Source organism: Sceloporus undulatus, chromosome 2 (genome assembly GCF_019175285.1).
Source record: "Sceloporus undulatus isolate JIND9_A2432 ecotype Alabama chromosome 2, SceUnd_v1.1, whole genome shotgun sequence".
Classification (NCBI taxonomy): Eukaryota; Metazoa; Chordata; class Lepidosauria; order Squamata; family Phrynosomatidae; genus Sceloporus; species Sceloporus undulatus.
Genome location: NC_056523.1, coordinates 193,071,056 through 193,088,550, shown reverse-complemented (window position 1 = coordinate 193,088,550; position 17,495 = coordinate 193,071,056). Strand labels below are relative to the sequence as shown.

The 17,495-nt window shown below is 39.6% G+C and overlaps 1 protein-coding gene across 10 annotated transcripts in view; it reads left to right on the top strand.

Annotated features, from left to right (window-relative positions):
- SMARCA4 (SWI/SNF related, matrix associated, actin dependent regulator of chromatin, subfamily a, member 4) overlaps positions 1–17,495 on the top strand; it is a 77,230-nt gene that overhangs the window by 31,798 nt on the left and 27,937 nt on the right. For all 10 annotated transcript variants that reach the window (XR_006101737.1, XM_042447794.1, XM_042447792.1 and 7 more), the window contains exons 13-19: positions 4,838–4,968; positions 6,761–6,818; positions 10,534–10,652; positions 12,735–12,885; positions 13,056–13,219; positions 15,171–15,237; positions 16,880–16,990. Coding sequence is in view for 9 of the 10 variants with exons in the window: in XM_042447794.1 (XP_042303728.1) it covers positions 4,838–4,968; positions 6,761–6,818; positions 10,534–10,652; positions 12,735–12,885; positions 13,056–13,219; positions 15,171–15,237; positions 16,880–16,990 (801 nt within the window). In the remaining variant the exon portion in view is untranslated. The remainder of the gene's footprint in view (positions 1–4,837; positions 4,969–6,760; positions 6,819–10,533; positions 10,653–12,734; positions 12,886–13,055; positions 13,220–15,170; positions 15,238–16,879; positions 16,991–17,495) is intronic.

The following is a 17,495-nucleotide window of genomic DNA, read 5'->3' as shown; positions in this document are numbered from 1 at the left end:
CTTTGTGGCACAGTTCTGATGTCCTATTACAAATGTTTGCTGTTAGAAAACATTCCTAATTTGGACAGTCTTTTGGACAAATTACACTCTTAAAAAGAGACACACACTCGGGAATTATTAGGCCCCATACAGACAGGCCAAAATAAAGCTGCTTCGAGTCACTTTGGAGGTATGCTGTTTAAATGATGCATGCGTCCTAAGATTCCAGAAGCTGTGCCAAAGCCCCACTCCAGTCCTTACAACTGGAGCATGGCTTTGGCACAGCCTCTGGACTTTTAGGATACACGCATCATGTAAACAGGATACCTCCAAAGTGACCCGAAGCAGCTTTATTTTGGCCTATCTGTATGGGGCCATTAGTTAAGTAAATTGTTTTGCAGTAAGAAACAAACAAATTCAACCCTTTCTGTCAACATTAGATATACTGGACTTTGTGTGTGTGTTAGAATGACTAACATATTTAAAATGCTGTAACAAGACATTTCAATTGCTCTGAATCCAAGCCAGTTAAATTGCAAGGCAGACCGAGAAAAAGAAAAAGACAGAACATCACTAGTTGTCACCTACAGAGGTTCTAAGTGGCAGGCTTTAGTTGCCTACATGCAACATCCCAACCTTAAATAACTATTTACTAACAATAGTGAATAACATATAATATGGTAATATAGTGGTAATATAGGGAGAAGATCATGTTACAAAGCCAGATGCCAACTTTGCCCTCATTTCTGTTCTGGGAGCAGCATTAGCATTACTAATAATGGCCCAGTACACATGGGCGTTTAGTTTAGTACACATGGGCGTCACGTGCTAGGGTTGCCTGGGGGCAGAGCACCCACATGCCCCGTAACCTTCACACGTGATGAAGGCGTAACAATGGCAGCGCCCTGTATACATGGGTGCCACCATTGTTACGTAAGTGTCGCACGGCATCCGCATGGCGCCATATGGTGTTTATGTAACGGGTGTGCCAGTGGCGCACTTGTTATGCTGCCGCCACGGCGTAAATAGAACCTGCTTTTTGCAGGTTTGGCGACGGCGGCTTGCCTGTGGAGGAAAATCAGGTGCTGTGTACTGTGCCAATGTCACCCACAACGTCAGAAGTGCATTACTTACTTATCCTCCAATATGATATGTCATCCCATATGTCATCCCTTGTCAACAATGCCTCTCTGCCCTCTGCATTGGACAAATAGGACAGTCTCTGCATAAGAAAATAAGTGGATGTCTTAGGTCTTGGAACTGGAGTTTCAGCAATGTATTCTGTCTGTTTTCTGACCCTGTATTTTATAGGGTCAAATCAAAGTCCTTACCTCCAGAAACAATCTCCTTCTGCCTTCCACCTTTATTAGAGGGTCAAGATGATTCTGGAAGTCACAGTCATTTATTCCTCTTTCATAAGGAAAAATTGAGAACTTGTGTCAGGTCCAGGATAATAACTGTTTCAAGCTTTTAAAGAACCTTAAACCCAATTTAATTATTGTTGAAGCGACTCTGTCCAAGTCATTGGGGAACCCTAATTCTATTCCTTCAGATAAGGAAGGATGAAAGCTCAAGGCAGTGGTCAAGGCCTAAGCCTCAGTTTAACTATTTCTTCATATTGTGAACTGTCAGGTTCTTATAGTAGCCTACAGCAATTTTTGTAGGAAAAGATGCTTCCCCTTTTTGAACACCTGCCTGAAGAAGATAAGAGAGTTGTGGGCTTTTTCCATGTGGACGCACGTAAACTAGCAGCCCAATAGATAGTGATGGCATGTTGATCCATAGGGAGAGGCAGGATATAAATAAAAATTATTATATTATTATTATTATTATTATTATTATTATTATTATTATTATTACTATTACATGGTCAATTTTATCTTCTGCATCAAGCATGGCTAAGATCATCAAGCCTTTCTCCAGAAGGAAGAACACTTATCTCAGGTATCTCCTTTGATGAGGTCTTTTGAACAGTAAGGCTAACAAAAAGTTGGAGCATGCCCAGAAGATGTGCACCATTGCTAAAAAGTATGGTCTGAAGTAGCAAGCATATCAGCAAAAACAGTCATTGCCCTGGTGATCTTCTTCCCAGTCTTCCCATTTGCTGCTTTTGTTATCAAAAGCTGCATTCCCAAGCATCTTCATCATCTAAATCCTAGTTGTACAGTAAATACCTTTCTTCTTAAAAAGAGGGGGGGGGGGAGGATTCTTCTAAATGTTGCCTTTGCCTGTGTACAACCTTCATCCATCCTCTCCCCACCTTTTGGAGACTGTAGTTCCCATTTTCTTCCTTCTATTTTCTATTTTCTTCCTTCTGCAGGATTCCACCACAATGGACTTGTGGGTCATTGATATAATGATCAGGACATATGTAGCTCAATTAGACAGCTTACACCTGTTAGGGGATTTTTTGACCAACACAAGCATCGCCAATTCTACAGGAAGAAATATCCACTCTGTTAAGGAAAGGTGCTATCAAGAGGTGCCACCACCTAGCATTCCCCAAAGTTTCTTTTAAAGATATTTCCCAGTCCCAAAATGGCAAGGGGAGCTTCGTCCCATTCTAGACTTGAGGAACATCAGTTTATTCATAACACACTGTAGGTTCAGAACCTACTGACCCAGTGTAGAGCAAAATTCTTCATCTACATCTAGACACGTTGCAACTCACAGCCTGGAGGATCCTGCTCTTCAGAGGTTACCAGTGTCAGTCATCTCATTACTTAGAGCACCTTAGACGGAATCAACAAGATCATATCTTTACATGGCGGAAGTGTCATTCATTCTTGTCTATTCTGCAGTTACACTGACATAATATTACAATCCATTGCGTTCTGCTATTTCGCTCTACCCTCAGTGTCTATCCTTATCACCCCTGAGAGTATATAGTGCGCCTTCGTGGGCGCATTATATGCTGCTTTCAGCATGTGCTGAAAGCAGCGATGGAAGAAGTGCTGCCACACGCTGGAATAAGTAATGGGGCATGTGCATGTGGTGTAAACATGCCGCCGGAAGCATGAGCCAAGATGAATAAAAAGACATGGTTGCTATATACAGTGGTCCCTTTTTTTACGCGGGGGAACCATTTCGGACCCCCTCGCGTAAAAGAAATTCCACATATGCTTGAGCCCCATTAGAAGTAAACCATGGATGCTTGAATCTGTTGATTAAAAAAAATCTGTGGCTAACAATATAATTCTAATACATTTAGAAATTCTTTCTAATTTACAAACCTATATGGCATTGCCACAGTGTGTGCATATACAGTTGCCCTCCATATCCATTGATTTTTTATCCATGGATCCAACCATCTACAGCTTGAAAATATTCAATAAATAAAAATAAAATTTTAAAAAAAGCAAACCTTGGTTTTGCCATTTTAAATTAAGGGAGACATTTTACTAAACAACTGTATTTAATGGAACTTAAGAATCCATAGATTTGGTCCTGGACCAAACACCTGCAGATATCAAGGGCCCATTGTACTTTGCTGTACTTTTAAAGTTCCACAATTTGCTATGGGACACAAACCCACTCCTTAATAGTATGTGTCCAGTGTATGCCATGAATACACTTACAAGTTCAGTCAGTCCCAAAGATTTCTGCTCAGAAGTCCAATTGACTTTAATTGAATTCACTTCCAGATAAATGTAGCAGAGCCCTAAGATTTAAGTTTATATCTGCTTACTTGAGAGTAGATGTTATTGATCTCAATTAGACCCCTGAGTAAATATAAGATTATGTGCTTCATGTATTATTCTTAATGCTTAAAGGTAATATCTAAGAACTTCTGTTGTGTGCCTTCAAGTCATTTCCAACTTATGGTGATGGGCTTTTCTTGGCAAGATTTATTCAGAAGAGGTTTGCTTTTGCCTTTAGCTGAGAGTGTGATTTGCCCAAGGCCACCCAGTGGGTTTCCATGGCCAATCAGGGATTTGAACCCCGGTCTCCAGAGTCATAGTCAGAGGCTGAAACTACTACACTGACTCATAATCAGCTGGCTCATAATGGCTCTAAGAACTACTTAGGTGTATCATGTAGGTTTATCTCCTTAATAGTATTCGATTCTTTACTAATTTGAATTTGTCAAGGAATTCAGGATGGCATACACTGATAGTTATCCCCTAACACCACATCCTGTACTGGTTGAGTCTCCCTTCTCCAAAATGATTGGGACCAGAAGTGGTTTGTATTTTGGTTTTGGGGTTTTTTGTTTGTTTGTTTTGTTTTGTATTTTGGAATATTTGCATATACATAATGAGGTATTTTGGAGATGGGACCCAAGCCTAAACATTAAATTCATTTATGTTTCATATACACTTTATGAACATAGCCTAAAGGTAATATTATATACAATATTTTAAATAATTGTACTCATGAAACAAAGTTTGTGTAAACAGCCATCAGAAACCAAAGGTGTCGTTATCTCAGCCACCCATGTGGACAATTTTGGATTTTGAAGTATTTCAGATTTTGGAATTCAAGATACTTAATCTGTACTTAGAAGAACTCTATGAGGTAGACCAGCTTCAAAATTAATGATTGGCTCTTTGTTAATGAGCATGATGCAGGGCAAACTTTAGATGTACATTTCACTCCATCACACCCACCATAGACACTGTTATGCTGGGTCTCAGTACAGAAAATAAAGATTCTATGAAAATGTAAACAATGATTATTATTATTTATACTACTTTATTTTAAATGGTGCCATTTTGGCTCTTTCCTCATTCCCTTCTAGGCCCATTGCTTTTCTCCCTTTCTATCATAGATTTAAATTAGTGGGTGATTGTATTGGGCAATGCTTTCCTTATGGAAGTGAGAGAAATACATTTAACACACAGGTATTTTTTCTCAGCCTTTAGATGAAACCAGCCAAATGAGTGACCTTCCTGTGAAAGTGATCCATGTAGAGAGTGGGAAAATTCTTACTGGAACAGATGCCCCAAAGGCAGGACAACTGGACACTTGGTTAGAAATGAATCCTGGGTAAGCTGCCATCAGATATTGCACTCCAATATTTTAACAGGAAAACACATGTAAATGAAGCCTTTTGTTTTTGTTTTTATATCATACTATGTGGTGGTCCATTATCCCCATATTTTGAACTATGGCCCTGATTTGGTTCTAGAAAAACCAGAAGAGCTGGGGGAAAAATGCAGTATGTGTACTGGAAGATATTTTGAAACTTGGTCACCTTTCTTCTTTGTTATTATATTCAGTGATTTTCAAGAGTTGCTAGCCTATAGGTTGGTCTGCCTTTGATGGTTTTGAAAAGGCATTAGACAATTCATGGAGTATGGGTTAATAGCTTTGGATTTCCCTATAAAGTGGCAGTAAATTTTTCTGTGATAGAGAGTGTTTGTTTTTTTACCTGTTCCTCAAACTGGCAAAAGCAAAGAGCAGTCCAGGACCTTGTAGCTTCATTTGTAGCAATATATAATATATATAGTCTGCCCTCTGTATTGGTGGACTTGCAATCCGTGGATTTAACCATTCGGAGATGGCAAGCCCCCCTTTTTCTTAATGGCAGTGCGTGTGTGTGTGACTATGCTAGCGGGGACACATACGTGCGCCAGACCACTATTAAAAACAGGGCTTGAGCATGTGCAGATTTTGGTATCCATGGGATGGGTGGGTGTTCTGGAACAGATCCCTCATGGATCTGGAGGTATCACAATATATCCACAACAATTTATTAATATATTTTGAATAAACTATACTTTTAATATATCAAACCTTACAACGTTATGACATAGTTGTACATCAGCTAGCTATTCTGATTAAGGAGTAAAGATATCAATGGCTAAAACCCCCAAAGGTTTTATTGTAAGAACTCCATTAAAGATAGAATAACTATCTCAGAGCCTTATCATATTACACAAAACTAAGCTGTTCTATTTTTTCACCTGAAAAGCCATATTTTGCAGAAAAATTGGGAAAAACCAGACTATAGAATATTTTCATATAGAATGATGAATAAAATGTCTAAGACAGGGTATTCACATACTTACTGCCCCAAAATAATTTTTAAAAACTATGTAGAATATATACAGTATCAGATCATTAAAATGTCTTGACCTGGTTTCCTTTTCTCATTTCCTTTTATACTAATTATTTTTTTTCATATCTGTCTGGCATTAAAAAGGATTAGAAGGGATAAAATAATTTCCTTTGTTTTACTAATCTTGATTATTTCTTCTATTTTATTTTATTTTATTTTTTCTGTTCCTCAGATTGGCAAAAGCAAAGAGCAGTTCAGGACCTTGTAGCTTCATTCGTAAGACACACACACACACACCACTTTTAATATCTAGAACATTACAGTATTATGCCAAATTTATATATAATTATTTTTATGTTTCTAGAATAACAAAATGGTATTCTCTGACAGGGTGTGCGCCCATCCATGATGGCATGCATGGCATGCAGCACCCAAACGGCACTGGCTGGAAGGCGCATCATCATGGGCGCAAGCGCGCCAGTGACATTCCTTCCAGGAAGCTGTTCAGAGCAGCTTTTGGGGGGGCGTGGATCGGTGCTGCAGCATTCAGCTGCTGTGGCACCAGTCCAGGGCATACAGGGGTGGCATTCAGCCACCCGTCTGTATAGTCCCCTAGTCTCTTTCTTCTCCCACCTCTACCTGAAATTCCCAAATGACAGAGAAGGATATAGCAACTTTACTCAGTTTGGTTCCTTGTTTATAAGCAGGCATAAAACTTTAATATATAATAATTTTTCCAGTATTATTAATCTTAAATTTCAATATATGTTTAAATAGATATGAAGTAGCACCAAGATCTGATAGTGAAGAAAGTGGATCAGAGGAGGAGGAAGAGGTAAGAAGAAATGATCTGGCTTCTTTATTGTTTTCTTTTTATTGGAAGCAAAATGAAATATAAAAGTATGTTGTACTGAAGACATTTTAACTTTGCTTAATACGTGTCACTTCAGTGTGTTTTCTGCTCTTCTGTCTCTTTTTTTCAGACAAAGATTTCTTATATGCATAGAAGACATAATTCATGGGGTGGTACTTATTTCTTATTGCTGCCTTAGGCTTAAGTAACACGTAAATCAAGCCACAAGAGTGAAACTGCCTCTAGGCAGCTTCATTGTATAAAACTTCTGTCTGCTTCATTAAGGTAGATTACTGGGTTATGTGCCTTGATGGCACAATTTGATGGGTGTGGTATATTAACCAGACAGTCTGTTCTATCAATGTTGGTGAGAGCTGTACTTCCCCAGGCAGGCACATGATTTGCCAGTTGTGGGAAAGGTGTAAAGTAGACATCAGATTAAAGCAGACTTGATAGACCAGGAGTGGCAACTTTGGTGGGCCCAATTTTAGGTTCCCGGATTCTTCTATTTGCTACAGTCACCTCACCACACTTCACTGCATGCCACCAACATTGAAGTTGACAAGGCAGCTGGGAGTGTAAGAAAATTTAATGTAGTAACTCCAAGCCATAACATGCAGTGATAGAAATACATAAACATTCAAACAGCAACTTCAGAGCCAATTAAATAAATACAAGATGGTATTTACAACACATAATCTAAACAAACAATGAATATACAAAATCTAAAATGACTGCTACGGTATGGCCGAAGATACATATGGAAGAGCTTTCCTTTGATTTTAAGGGATAAGAAAGTAAAACTTGCCACTTGATTAGTAACATGCAGAAGGTCATCTGCCAGTAAATAGTTGACATATTCCTCTTCAGAACCTGAGAATCTTAGTATAATCTGGCTCAGAAATCTAACTGTTTTGTTGCCATAAAAATGACAATACTGTATAAAGCTTTCTTGTTTAATGCCTTCCGCTTGACCCAGCACAGGAATACAGTTGCCATTTCGCAGGGAACTTATTAAACCTGCCCCCAAGGTATGCAGTGAGCATACTTTGGAAAACTGGACTGGAAAATGCTTCTGTAGAGGGGTGCTAGTAAGGTCAATGGTACCAAAAGGGACATATATTTTTCTTTAAATGAGAGTACCACATGGAAAATTTTGAGTGCTGGACCAAACTGACATCTTGATTAATTAGCAAATAGCCAGTTGTACCTTCTTTATACCCCACATCTTAATGATTTCTAGTGAAGGCAAAGAATAAATTTGTAAAACAAGCAAAGGCATACTAGCTCCTTTCTTAAAGTGCCAAAAGCAAAATTTAACTGAACGGTCTCCAGAAAGGCTGGCCAGTTCTTTAAAATATTTTAACAGTTTCATGTGAACTCTACATGAACTGAAGGTAGCCCAACTTGCAGTCTTAAATGTGAAGCAGGAGTGCCCTGGGAAAGTCCCAAAATTGTCCTCAGAAAATTGTTTTGAACTGCCTGGGTTGATTCAGCTGATCTGCCTGGTTAGACAGGTGTTCCCTTCTGTCCCTCCCAAAGCTGTGTACTTGATGGAAGATGACAGCCATCTGAGATAGGAGAGTACCCTTCTTTGGCAATGCAGGGCGGGTTCCCCCTCTTCAGATTTCTTAGACATCACATTTTAAGAGGTGGGCAACTGTTGTGCTAAGTGTCTACACTTGGCCCCACAAAGGACATTGGATAGTGTTGCACCCTACATTGTCCCCCCCCCCCAATTGCGAAATGCTCTCCAATAAACTCTCAAGTCATCCTAGGGTTCATAGGGGAGTTTTGCTTTCTGGCCCCCTGTGGACTGTTTTAGTCTCAGGAGCAGTTTTTCTTCAATAGGAAGTGACCCATATATCAACCTCTAGGTCACTTCCTGTGGTTAAAAAAAGGCATCCCCAAGGGCTAAAATAGACCCAGAGGGGCAGTAGTGCCTCCACGGGATCTAGGGGTCATTTTAGGCAATATTGTTTTCTTTCAAAAATTGAGTGGTGTCACATGTGACCACTATGCTTTTGAGCTACCAATACTGAGTAGTGTTTCACTGAATTCAGCAGTGCCACAACAGTGAGTGAGGGGACAATATGCTGCTGCTGTAATAGACTCTTACTGCTTTACACCTCAATCAGTGCCTTGTCTCTTCAGCCTAGCCCCAACTCCAGTGCCCCGTCTCCTCAAATCTTTTTCTTTAGACTACCTTTTGTCATCATTTTCAGTGACATTTAGGACCATATCCTGCCTCTTAGCTTGAGTCTGCTCTCCTACCTTCCCATCCATTTTCTCTAGTCTCTAAAAATGCTTGTGATGTAACAGCAACACAGGCATGGAATTCAAAGATATAGCCATGTTTGTCTGTAAAATCAGTATGTAAAGAGATCTTGTAGCACATTTGAGACTAACTGAAAGGAAGAAGTTGGCAGCATGAACCTTTGGGCTAGTAAAGACTGGCACCCACTTGCGGGTACTGTGCGGGCATGGTGGTACACTTGACACATGCCCCAATGTCGCCCAGAAGCCACCCACCAGCCCACACGTGGGCTAGCTTCACGGCGCTCTGGCAGCATGACGTTTGTGCCCAAGCATCACAAAGCCATGACAGCACAGGAAAAGCTGGTTTTTTGCTGGCTCAAAAAGGAGCGGCATTTTGCCACCTCTTTTTGAGCCAGCAAATAGCCCGATTGGGGCTGTGGCCATGGCTCTGATTAGGTGTTCAAAGGGGCAGCGTGAAGCTGCCTCCTTCAAGGCTGTCTGTTTTGGCCTTTTGTAGACTTAAGTCTACTTCCTCAGATGCATTTGCACTAAATGCGAAAGTTCGTGCTGTCAGCTTCTTTCTTTCAGTTAGTCTGAAAGGTGCCACAGGATCGCTGTACATACAGGCATGGAATAGTAATCTTGCATGCACCTCAGGTTTGTTTTCCTTTTTATAGGAAATACTACATTGTTTCAGCTAGTCTACATGTTGTCTGTTCTGTGACAGTCATTTGTATTTTTGTGGCCATTGCCAACAAATTATATCCACATAACCTCTGGTTTGTTGTGATACATACAAGCTGAAGAGCTGAGTGAGACTGTATGGCTTCTTTTGCATTCATTAATATTATATTATTTGTTCCTTTATTTATTTTTTGAATTGTGCCCCCATCTTTGTCCAGAAAGCTTCAGGAGAAGTTTATGTAAGTTCAGTAACAAATGAAACAAGTTTATTTTTTAAAAGACATGTTGCAAATGGAAAAGACTGGTGAAGAAAAAATGGGAAAGCAATCTCAGGCAGCAGTTCTACAAGTAAGGCTGAGAAGCATGTGACTAGTTGTTGGAGTGAAACTCCTGTCAGTCCTCACCAGCTTACTCAATGGTCAGTGATCAAGGGAGTTGCAGTGCACCATCATTCGGAGGGCCACACATTCCCCATCTCTGTTTTCGAGTTGCAAAGTTCTTACAGCCTCCAGATTGAATAGAATGAGTCCAGGGAGAAGATTAACTCTGTGGAATTGGTCTTTTAGCAAAGCCAATGGGGAAATCCTATAGTCTCCCACTGCTGCAGAGGGATGGAATGGCTGCTGCTTAAGTCAGAAACTCAGTGGAGTTGTTCTATCAGCAGAGTTGATGAAGTGAGTCTGTACTCTCCAAGCATTGTAGATGATCATATTATATATGCGATAAGGACTGATTAGATCTCAACTTTTGACAGGAGGAAGATGAGGAACAGCCACAGCCTTCTCAGACTGCTTTGCCTGTTGAAGAGAAGAAAAAGATTCCAGATCCAGATAGTGATGATGTATCAGAAGTGGATGCAAGGCATATTATTGAGTAAGGCTCACATTACCTTTCAGAGTCTGTGCTTGTATTAAGTTCTCCTTTAAATATGGTTGGTACAGAGCTGTACCCCCAGGTGGTGAAGGGCAGCTAGCAGTGGGAAAGGCTTGTCTTCTGTATCCAGAAAAGCTGCCTCCAGATTTGGGAGGGTGGTGGAGGAGGAGGAGGCTCACCCCTCATTACCCAGGATAACTTCCTGCTTCCCTTTTCAAAAAGACACATGCTTCAGAAAAATATATTAATGTGATAAAGTTCATATGTAAAGTGCACAGGTACACAAGATATGACTGATGTGCACAGGTACACAAGATACAACTGCCAGCACCAGAAAGAGAGGGAGTGCAAGCTAAACAGGGATGATCAGAGACTGCTATATTCTCCTCCTCCTCCTTTCTCAATTTCCTCTGCTGCACATTGTCCAAAGAGACAGCAGGAAATGCTTCACACAAACCTCTGGGTCAAAACATTTCAAGCCTTGGAAGTGCTCTTGCTTGGGCAGAACTAAAAGTTAGCCAAATTGCAAGCTACTCCAGGAGAAAGAGTTTGGGCAAGATTTGTTGTAGGCATTTTTCTCTGCCCAGGTCAACTAGCAGTAAGTGAATATTTATATGTAAGAACAATGAAATTATTGTCAAGGCAAGACTCTGAAGGAATGATGATGAGAAATGGCATCCCAGGGGATAGTAACCAGGATCATCCACCCCCCCCCCCCCTTAAACGCAGATCTGGGTGAGGTGGCGCATTTGGGTTTTAAAAAGCCCTCCCTCCCCCAGGTACATCTCACAAAACCTTAACATAGCAGTACAGAGATAATCCTTGCTAAATTAGCCAAACATCAAAAATATGCTGAAGAAGATTTGGAGATTTTCCTTACATCCTTATGAATAAAAAACATCCAGCCAACCCAATCCTAATGGTACACTTTGCAAGTGTTTTTTTTAAAAAAAATATTTACAGCCTTTTTGTTTGGAAGCATGTTAATATTGGTGGCCTGCCTCTGTAAATGTTTTAAGGTTTCCCTCAATTGTACTAAAATGTAGTGGCATTCCTAGAATTGGTGTCACCCTGTGCAGTAACTCATGGTGTCACCCCCCTTTGACCTCCTCCCATACCACATCATACAGAATCCTTAGTAATGTTCTTTGTAATAATAATAATAATAATAATAATAATAATATTTATTTACTTATTTATTTATGTTATTTACTTATTAATGTTACTCATAAATTGTAATTCCCATATATCACTGAATCATACACACAACCTCAATGTATTTATATATACTGTATATACTCATGTATAAGTCTAGAAATTTTAGTCAAAAATTGACCCCCCCCCCCAAAAAAAAGTGAGTTGATTTTTCCACAGTTCAGTGTAAGTTCTATACTTTAACTCTTATTAAGAAAGGAAACATCCCCTGGTGAAAAGCAAGAATATAGTCTGTCCTGAAAGCACTGACCTACCTTTACTCTCTCATCCATCCAACCTTAGTGTGAGCACAAACAGTTATGCCTGATGAAATTTTGGAAGTTCTTTGGCATTGTTTTACTTTGCTTCATTCTTTAGATCCTTTGTTACATGCCCCTAAGTTTTACCCTTGATTTATCTATGAGTCATATTAAAATACATAATTTTGCCCCTCAAACCTGCCCTCATCTTACACGAGGTTGACTTATAGTCAAGTATGTATGGTACATAGTTTCGTATGTTTAAAGTGAAAATCTGGTAAAATGTGATGTTTTTAAAGATTTTTTAAAAAAATAAAAAATATATTTTATTTTTATTTTTTTAAATTTGAAATTTTATTTTTATTTTAAAAAAACTCTGGACTTTCCTTTCTCCTCCCATTGAGTCTCACCACACTCACCCCATCTGTTCAGCATTTTAATGGGACACAGGCAAAAGCCACAGCTGTTTCTGCCAAAAGGCAGATGTTTGAGGAGCAGTGGAGTCACCCTCTCTTAGGGTTTCACCTAGTGCAGTTCGCCCCCACTGATGCCACTGCTAAGATGATAATGACCTTGCTAGCAAAGTGCATGATCCAATTCTGTTCTCTCTCCTTCCCTCCGTTCTCAGGAATGCTAAGCAAGATGTTGATGATGAGTATGGAGTATCTCAAGCTCTGGCAAGGGGATTGCAGTCTTACTATGCTGTGGCTCATGCAGTCACTGAACGGGTGGATAAACAGTCCACACTTATGGTGAATGGTGTCCTCAAACAGTATCAGGTGAGAACCAGAAAGAAGGACTTTTAGTTGAGTGTAGTTGCTCAAATGTACATGAGCAAGCCTGCTGCTTTGATCTGCTGTGAATATTGCAGAACAGAAAACATGTTTTGACATCATATTCTTTCCATATGTTCAGTAATGGGTATGCATTTTTTCCCCTTTTCCTATAGATTAAAGGTTTAGAGTGGCTAGTGTCATTGTACAATAATAATCTAAATGGAATCCTGGCAGATGAAATGGGCCTGGGTAAGACAATCCAGACCATTGCTTTAATTACATACCTCATGGAGCACAAACGTATCAATGGACCCTTCCTCATTATAGTACCTCTGTCGTAAGTATCTCTGTTGGATTCATTTGGCACTGCAGAAAGATGATCAGATTCAGAAATTTCTGTACCATGTCAAATACCTTTATTATGTTTAAACAGAATATGCTAGTCAGCATATTTCTCTGAACTCAAAAAGTTGAAACAATCAGTGGACATCACCTCTATGAAGTCATGACAGGAGCATGTACTGGAACATCTTCATTGTATGGTACTGTAGTTATTATCAGGTCGGAAACATTAAAGATTAGAAATGGAGGGAGAACCTGTTGGGGGCTAGAGGTGAATTCCCCCTACCAAACTCCCATGACATGCCAAAATACCTTTTTCAGAGTCCCTCTCAAAATGGAAATTTGAAGTGATATTGTGTCACTTCTTGTCACCAGTCTGAAAAAGACTTTAGTGAAAACAGAGGTACTGGAGATGTTTTTGTGTATTTGGACATCTATTTATGTGTATTTTTCAGACAAAAATCATGTCATTAAAAAAACACCCCAAAGGATTGGAAGACTGGTGACTTGGCAGCAGGCTTCAGGGACCATGAAAGAGGTCCAGGAGCTGCATGTGGTTTGAAGGTTTCACCTCTCACACCCCTGTAGAGCATTTAAGTATAGTAAGAAAATATTGAGAGAGTCTTTCCATTGAAGTGTATGGCTCATTTCAGACACACCAATTTGATTTGCTCTAATTCAGTGTAGAAATCAAACAACAGATTATGTACCACCATGGTTTTCACTCTTCTTATCTGGCAAATCCCAAAGAAAGACTTTGTCTTTCTCTTGCAGACAACACAGCATAGCCTGTGCTATCTCAGTGGTTCTCAAATGATGGCTCAGGACCCCTGGGGAGCATGAGAGTTGCTCAAGGGGGGGGGGGGGGGCTCGAGACTTTGAGTCCCTGATCCCTCCTTCTCCACTTCCCAAACTTTTTGAGTGTAAAATGTACAAATGTGTTGAGTGAAATATTGAATTTACTTAAATAAAACTGTTCTAATTTGAACAGTGTTATTTCCTTATGAAATGTTAAAATATGTATATCCATGAATGTATGAATAAAAATATACACACCAAATAAACAAAATAATTTTATTCATACATTCATACATTTAAAAGGGGGTCTTAAAGGTAAAAACTGTGAGGACCACTGTGCTAGTTTGTTTCTTTGGGGTTTTCCACCTGAGGATATGATTGCTTGGAAACCTTTGGAGTGCTCTTTGCTATTTTAGTCATGCCAAACCTCCCTACTTCCTCTGGCATAAGGTTGGTTTTTGGAGTGAGGAGGCAGAGGGTAGAGGAAAGTTTCCCAAAAGGGAGTTATTTGGTCCTTTTTTGGTCTCTGTATACGTGATTTGGCTTAAACCTTGTCATCAGAACTTTTGCAAAATGATATCTCAATATGTAAACATTTCACTTGAAATGGCATAAGGAATTTCCATACAATGTATTATTCTTCCAAAGCTTTTAATGATTCATTCTTAATGGGAATTTCAAGATTAGTAGAACTGTCTATGGCTGCATCTACACTGCAGAATTAATGCCATTTGACACCACTTTAACTGCCATGGCTCAGTGCTGTGGAATTCTGGAATTTGTAGTATTGTATTTAGCTTTCTCTGAAGAAAGCTCTGGTGCCACAGCAAACTACAGATCCCAGGATTCCATAGGATGGAGCCATGCCAATTAAAGTGCGTCAAATTGCATAAATTCTTCAGTGTGGCAGCAAACCTATATTTCTTATATGGTGAGATCAGGACCTGATCATCTGGAAGCTGTGAATGCAACTTTGCACTACACTTCTGATATTCTGAAATTTTACACACATTTGTGCATTTTATGACTTCATTATTTAACTATGTAGTCAAATTGTTGAAGTAGTTGAGAGGAGTGTACATACATATAATATATATGTGTATAAAAAGTGACTATACAAAACAATCTTCATTTTCTTTCTCTTATAGGACGCTATCAAATTGGGCATATGAATTTGACAAGTGGGCTCCTTCTGTGGTTAAGGTCTCATATAAGGCAAGTGCGGTGGTTCAGATTTCCATTTCAAATGTTATTCAAAAACCTTGCTAATATAGAAGGATGTATCAGTTGAAAGTTCATGGTAAAGAATTTCATCAGAGGTATAAGAAGTAATATTTTGAATATGTCTTTCAAGAGCAGTTGTGATACAGTGGACCCTTGGTATCTGCTGGGGTTTTGTTCCAGGACACACACACCGTGCCCCCAGTGGATTCCAAAATCTGTGGATGTTCAAGTCCCATTAAATATAATGGCATAGTAAAATGGTGTCCCTTATATAAAATGGCAAAATCAAAGTTTGCTTTTTTGGAATTTACATTTTTTAAAAATATTTTCAAACCATGGATGATTGAATCTGTGGATAAAGAATCCATGAATATGGAGGGCTAACTGTATTACAGGGCAAGGGTTCACAGTTGTGTGGATGAGCCATACCTTCATAAGTGACATCATGTCACTTCATTGCTGTTTGACCAAAAATAAATGTCTAAAAGGGGGAAATTAGAATGACTAGGCATCCACCATGTTTTTACACATTTTGGGGTGGTTTTCAGGTTGGAGAGCCATCCAAAAATTGCATCTTGTTTTTTCTATGTTGGAACATTGCCAAAGGGATTTAGTGGCTGCAAAAGTTATGTTTAGGGGCCATATGCAGTCCATGGGCCACACATCTCTCAAATATAGGAAGATCAATTTCCTATTACCTGAACTGCCCTTTGCTGAGCAGTCACAGAGGAGGGGTCTGACTGGGCTCCTCATATCAAGTGGAGCTTATTTTATAACATTGCTTTAGTGACTTTTAAATGGTGGAGGTCACAGGATTCACCAGCCCCATATGCACCCTCAGAGACATTTGTGTGGGCCTCAGAGCTCTGTCTCCCATATTTGTGAAAATCAGGAGGATCACACCTCCAAGTGTCTCTAGGAAGTGTGCTTCTTTTGAACAAGGTGCATACTCTCCACATACATTATTTAATCTAAAAAACCAGGGGTGTTTTCCCCATAAAGTGGAGATATTGCAATACATGGAACATCAAGAGATAAGAAAAATGTTTTTTGAAGCCTCTGAAGTTGCCCACCCTTACTTTAAAAACGTTCTTTTAAGAAAATCTGCTTTCTTCAGTCTCAAAATGCTTCTTGTGTGATCCATAGTACTAACCCCCAATTCTTTTGCTTGTCTGCTTCCCTCCTGCCAGTGCCTCCTGTCATTGGACTGATGTGCACAAGCATAGCTCCATGCTACCTCACTCTCTTCTTTAAATGTTGTCTGCTTTCACTAAGTATTTTCACCTTCCCCCCATTCCATTTTCTTCTGCCTTTTCCCCACAAGTCTCTTCCACTTACTTTTCATGTTCCTGTTTCTTACTGCTGGCTCTGCTTTGCAGCTTTCCTTGAAACCCCTTGTCTTTAAACTCTTTGTTTTGGCTTCCTCAGTCCCTTGGACAGTCCCACAGAGTAGTTCTTGTCCCTAATGCCTGTGAGAATTTTTAATTCCATTCTAACTGGGCTACAGGAAATTAGGATTCTTATCATTTGGAGTGTTCTCTCCCTCGACAATCAGTGTGATGGCCATGAGCTCAATGTGGTATAGATAACTTTGCCAAAAGCTATGCTTCATTTTTCTAATTCTTTTTTTTAGGGCTCTCCAGCTGCAAGGCGGGCATTTGTACCTCAGCTTCGAAGTGGAAAATTTAATGTTTTGCTCACTACATATGAATATATCATCAAAGATAAGCACATCCTTGCAAAAGTGAGTTTTTGCTGTTCATATGCTCCCTTAATTGTGCTTGAATGGATTAAATTTTCATATAAACCAGAGTTGGGGGGGGGGGGCAAGCCACCTATTTGATTTCACATTCATCAGGACATTTTGCTGGTACATTCTATTGAATTAAATAAGTATTGAATTGTTATTACAATAATATTAGAGAGCTAGCATGGTGTAGTGGTTGAGTGTTAGACTAGGACTCTGGAAGACTGGGGTTTGAATTCTTGCTGAGCCATGGAAACCCACTGAATGACATTAAGCAAGTCACACTCTCTCCAGCCTCCAAAGAGGAAGGCAGTGGCAAACCCCATCTGAACAAATCTTTGAGAAAACATCAACAACAAACCCCCACAAAAACGCTACAGTAGGATTGCTGTAATTTATAAATGACTTGAACGCATGCAGCAATAACAATAGCAATATCAAAGTAGTCATAATTATGCCAAAAATGCAGTCACAGTAAAATTCAGCAGCAGCAGCAGCCATC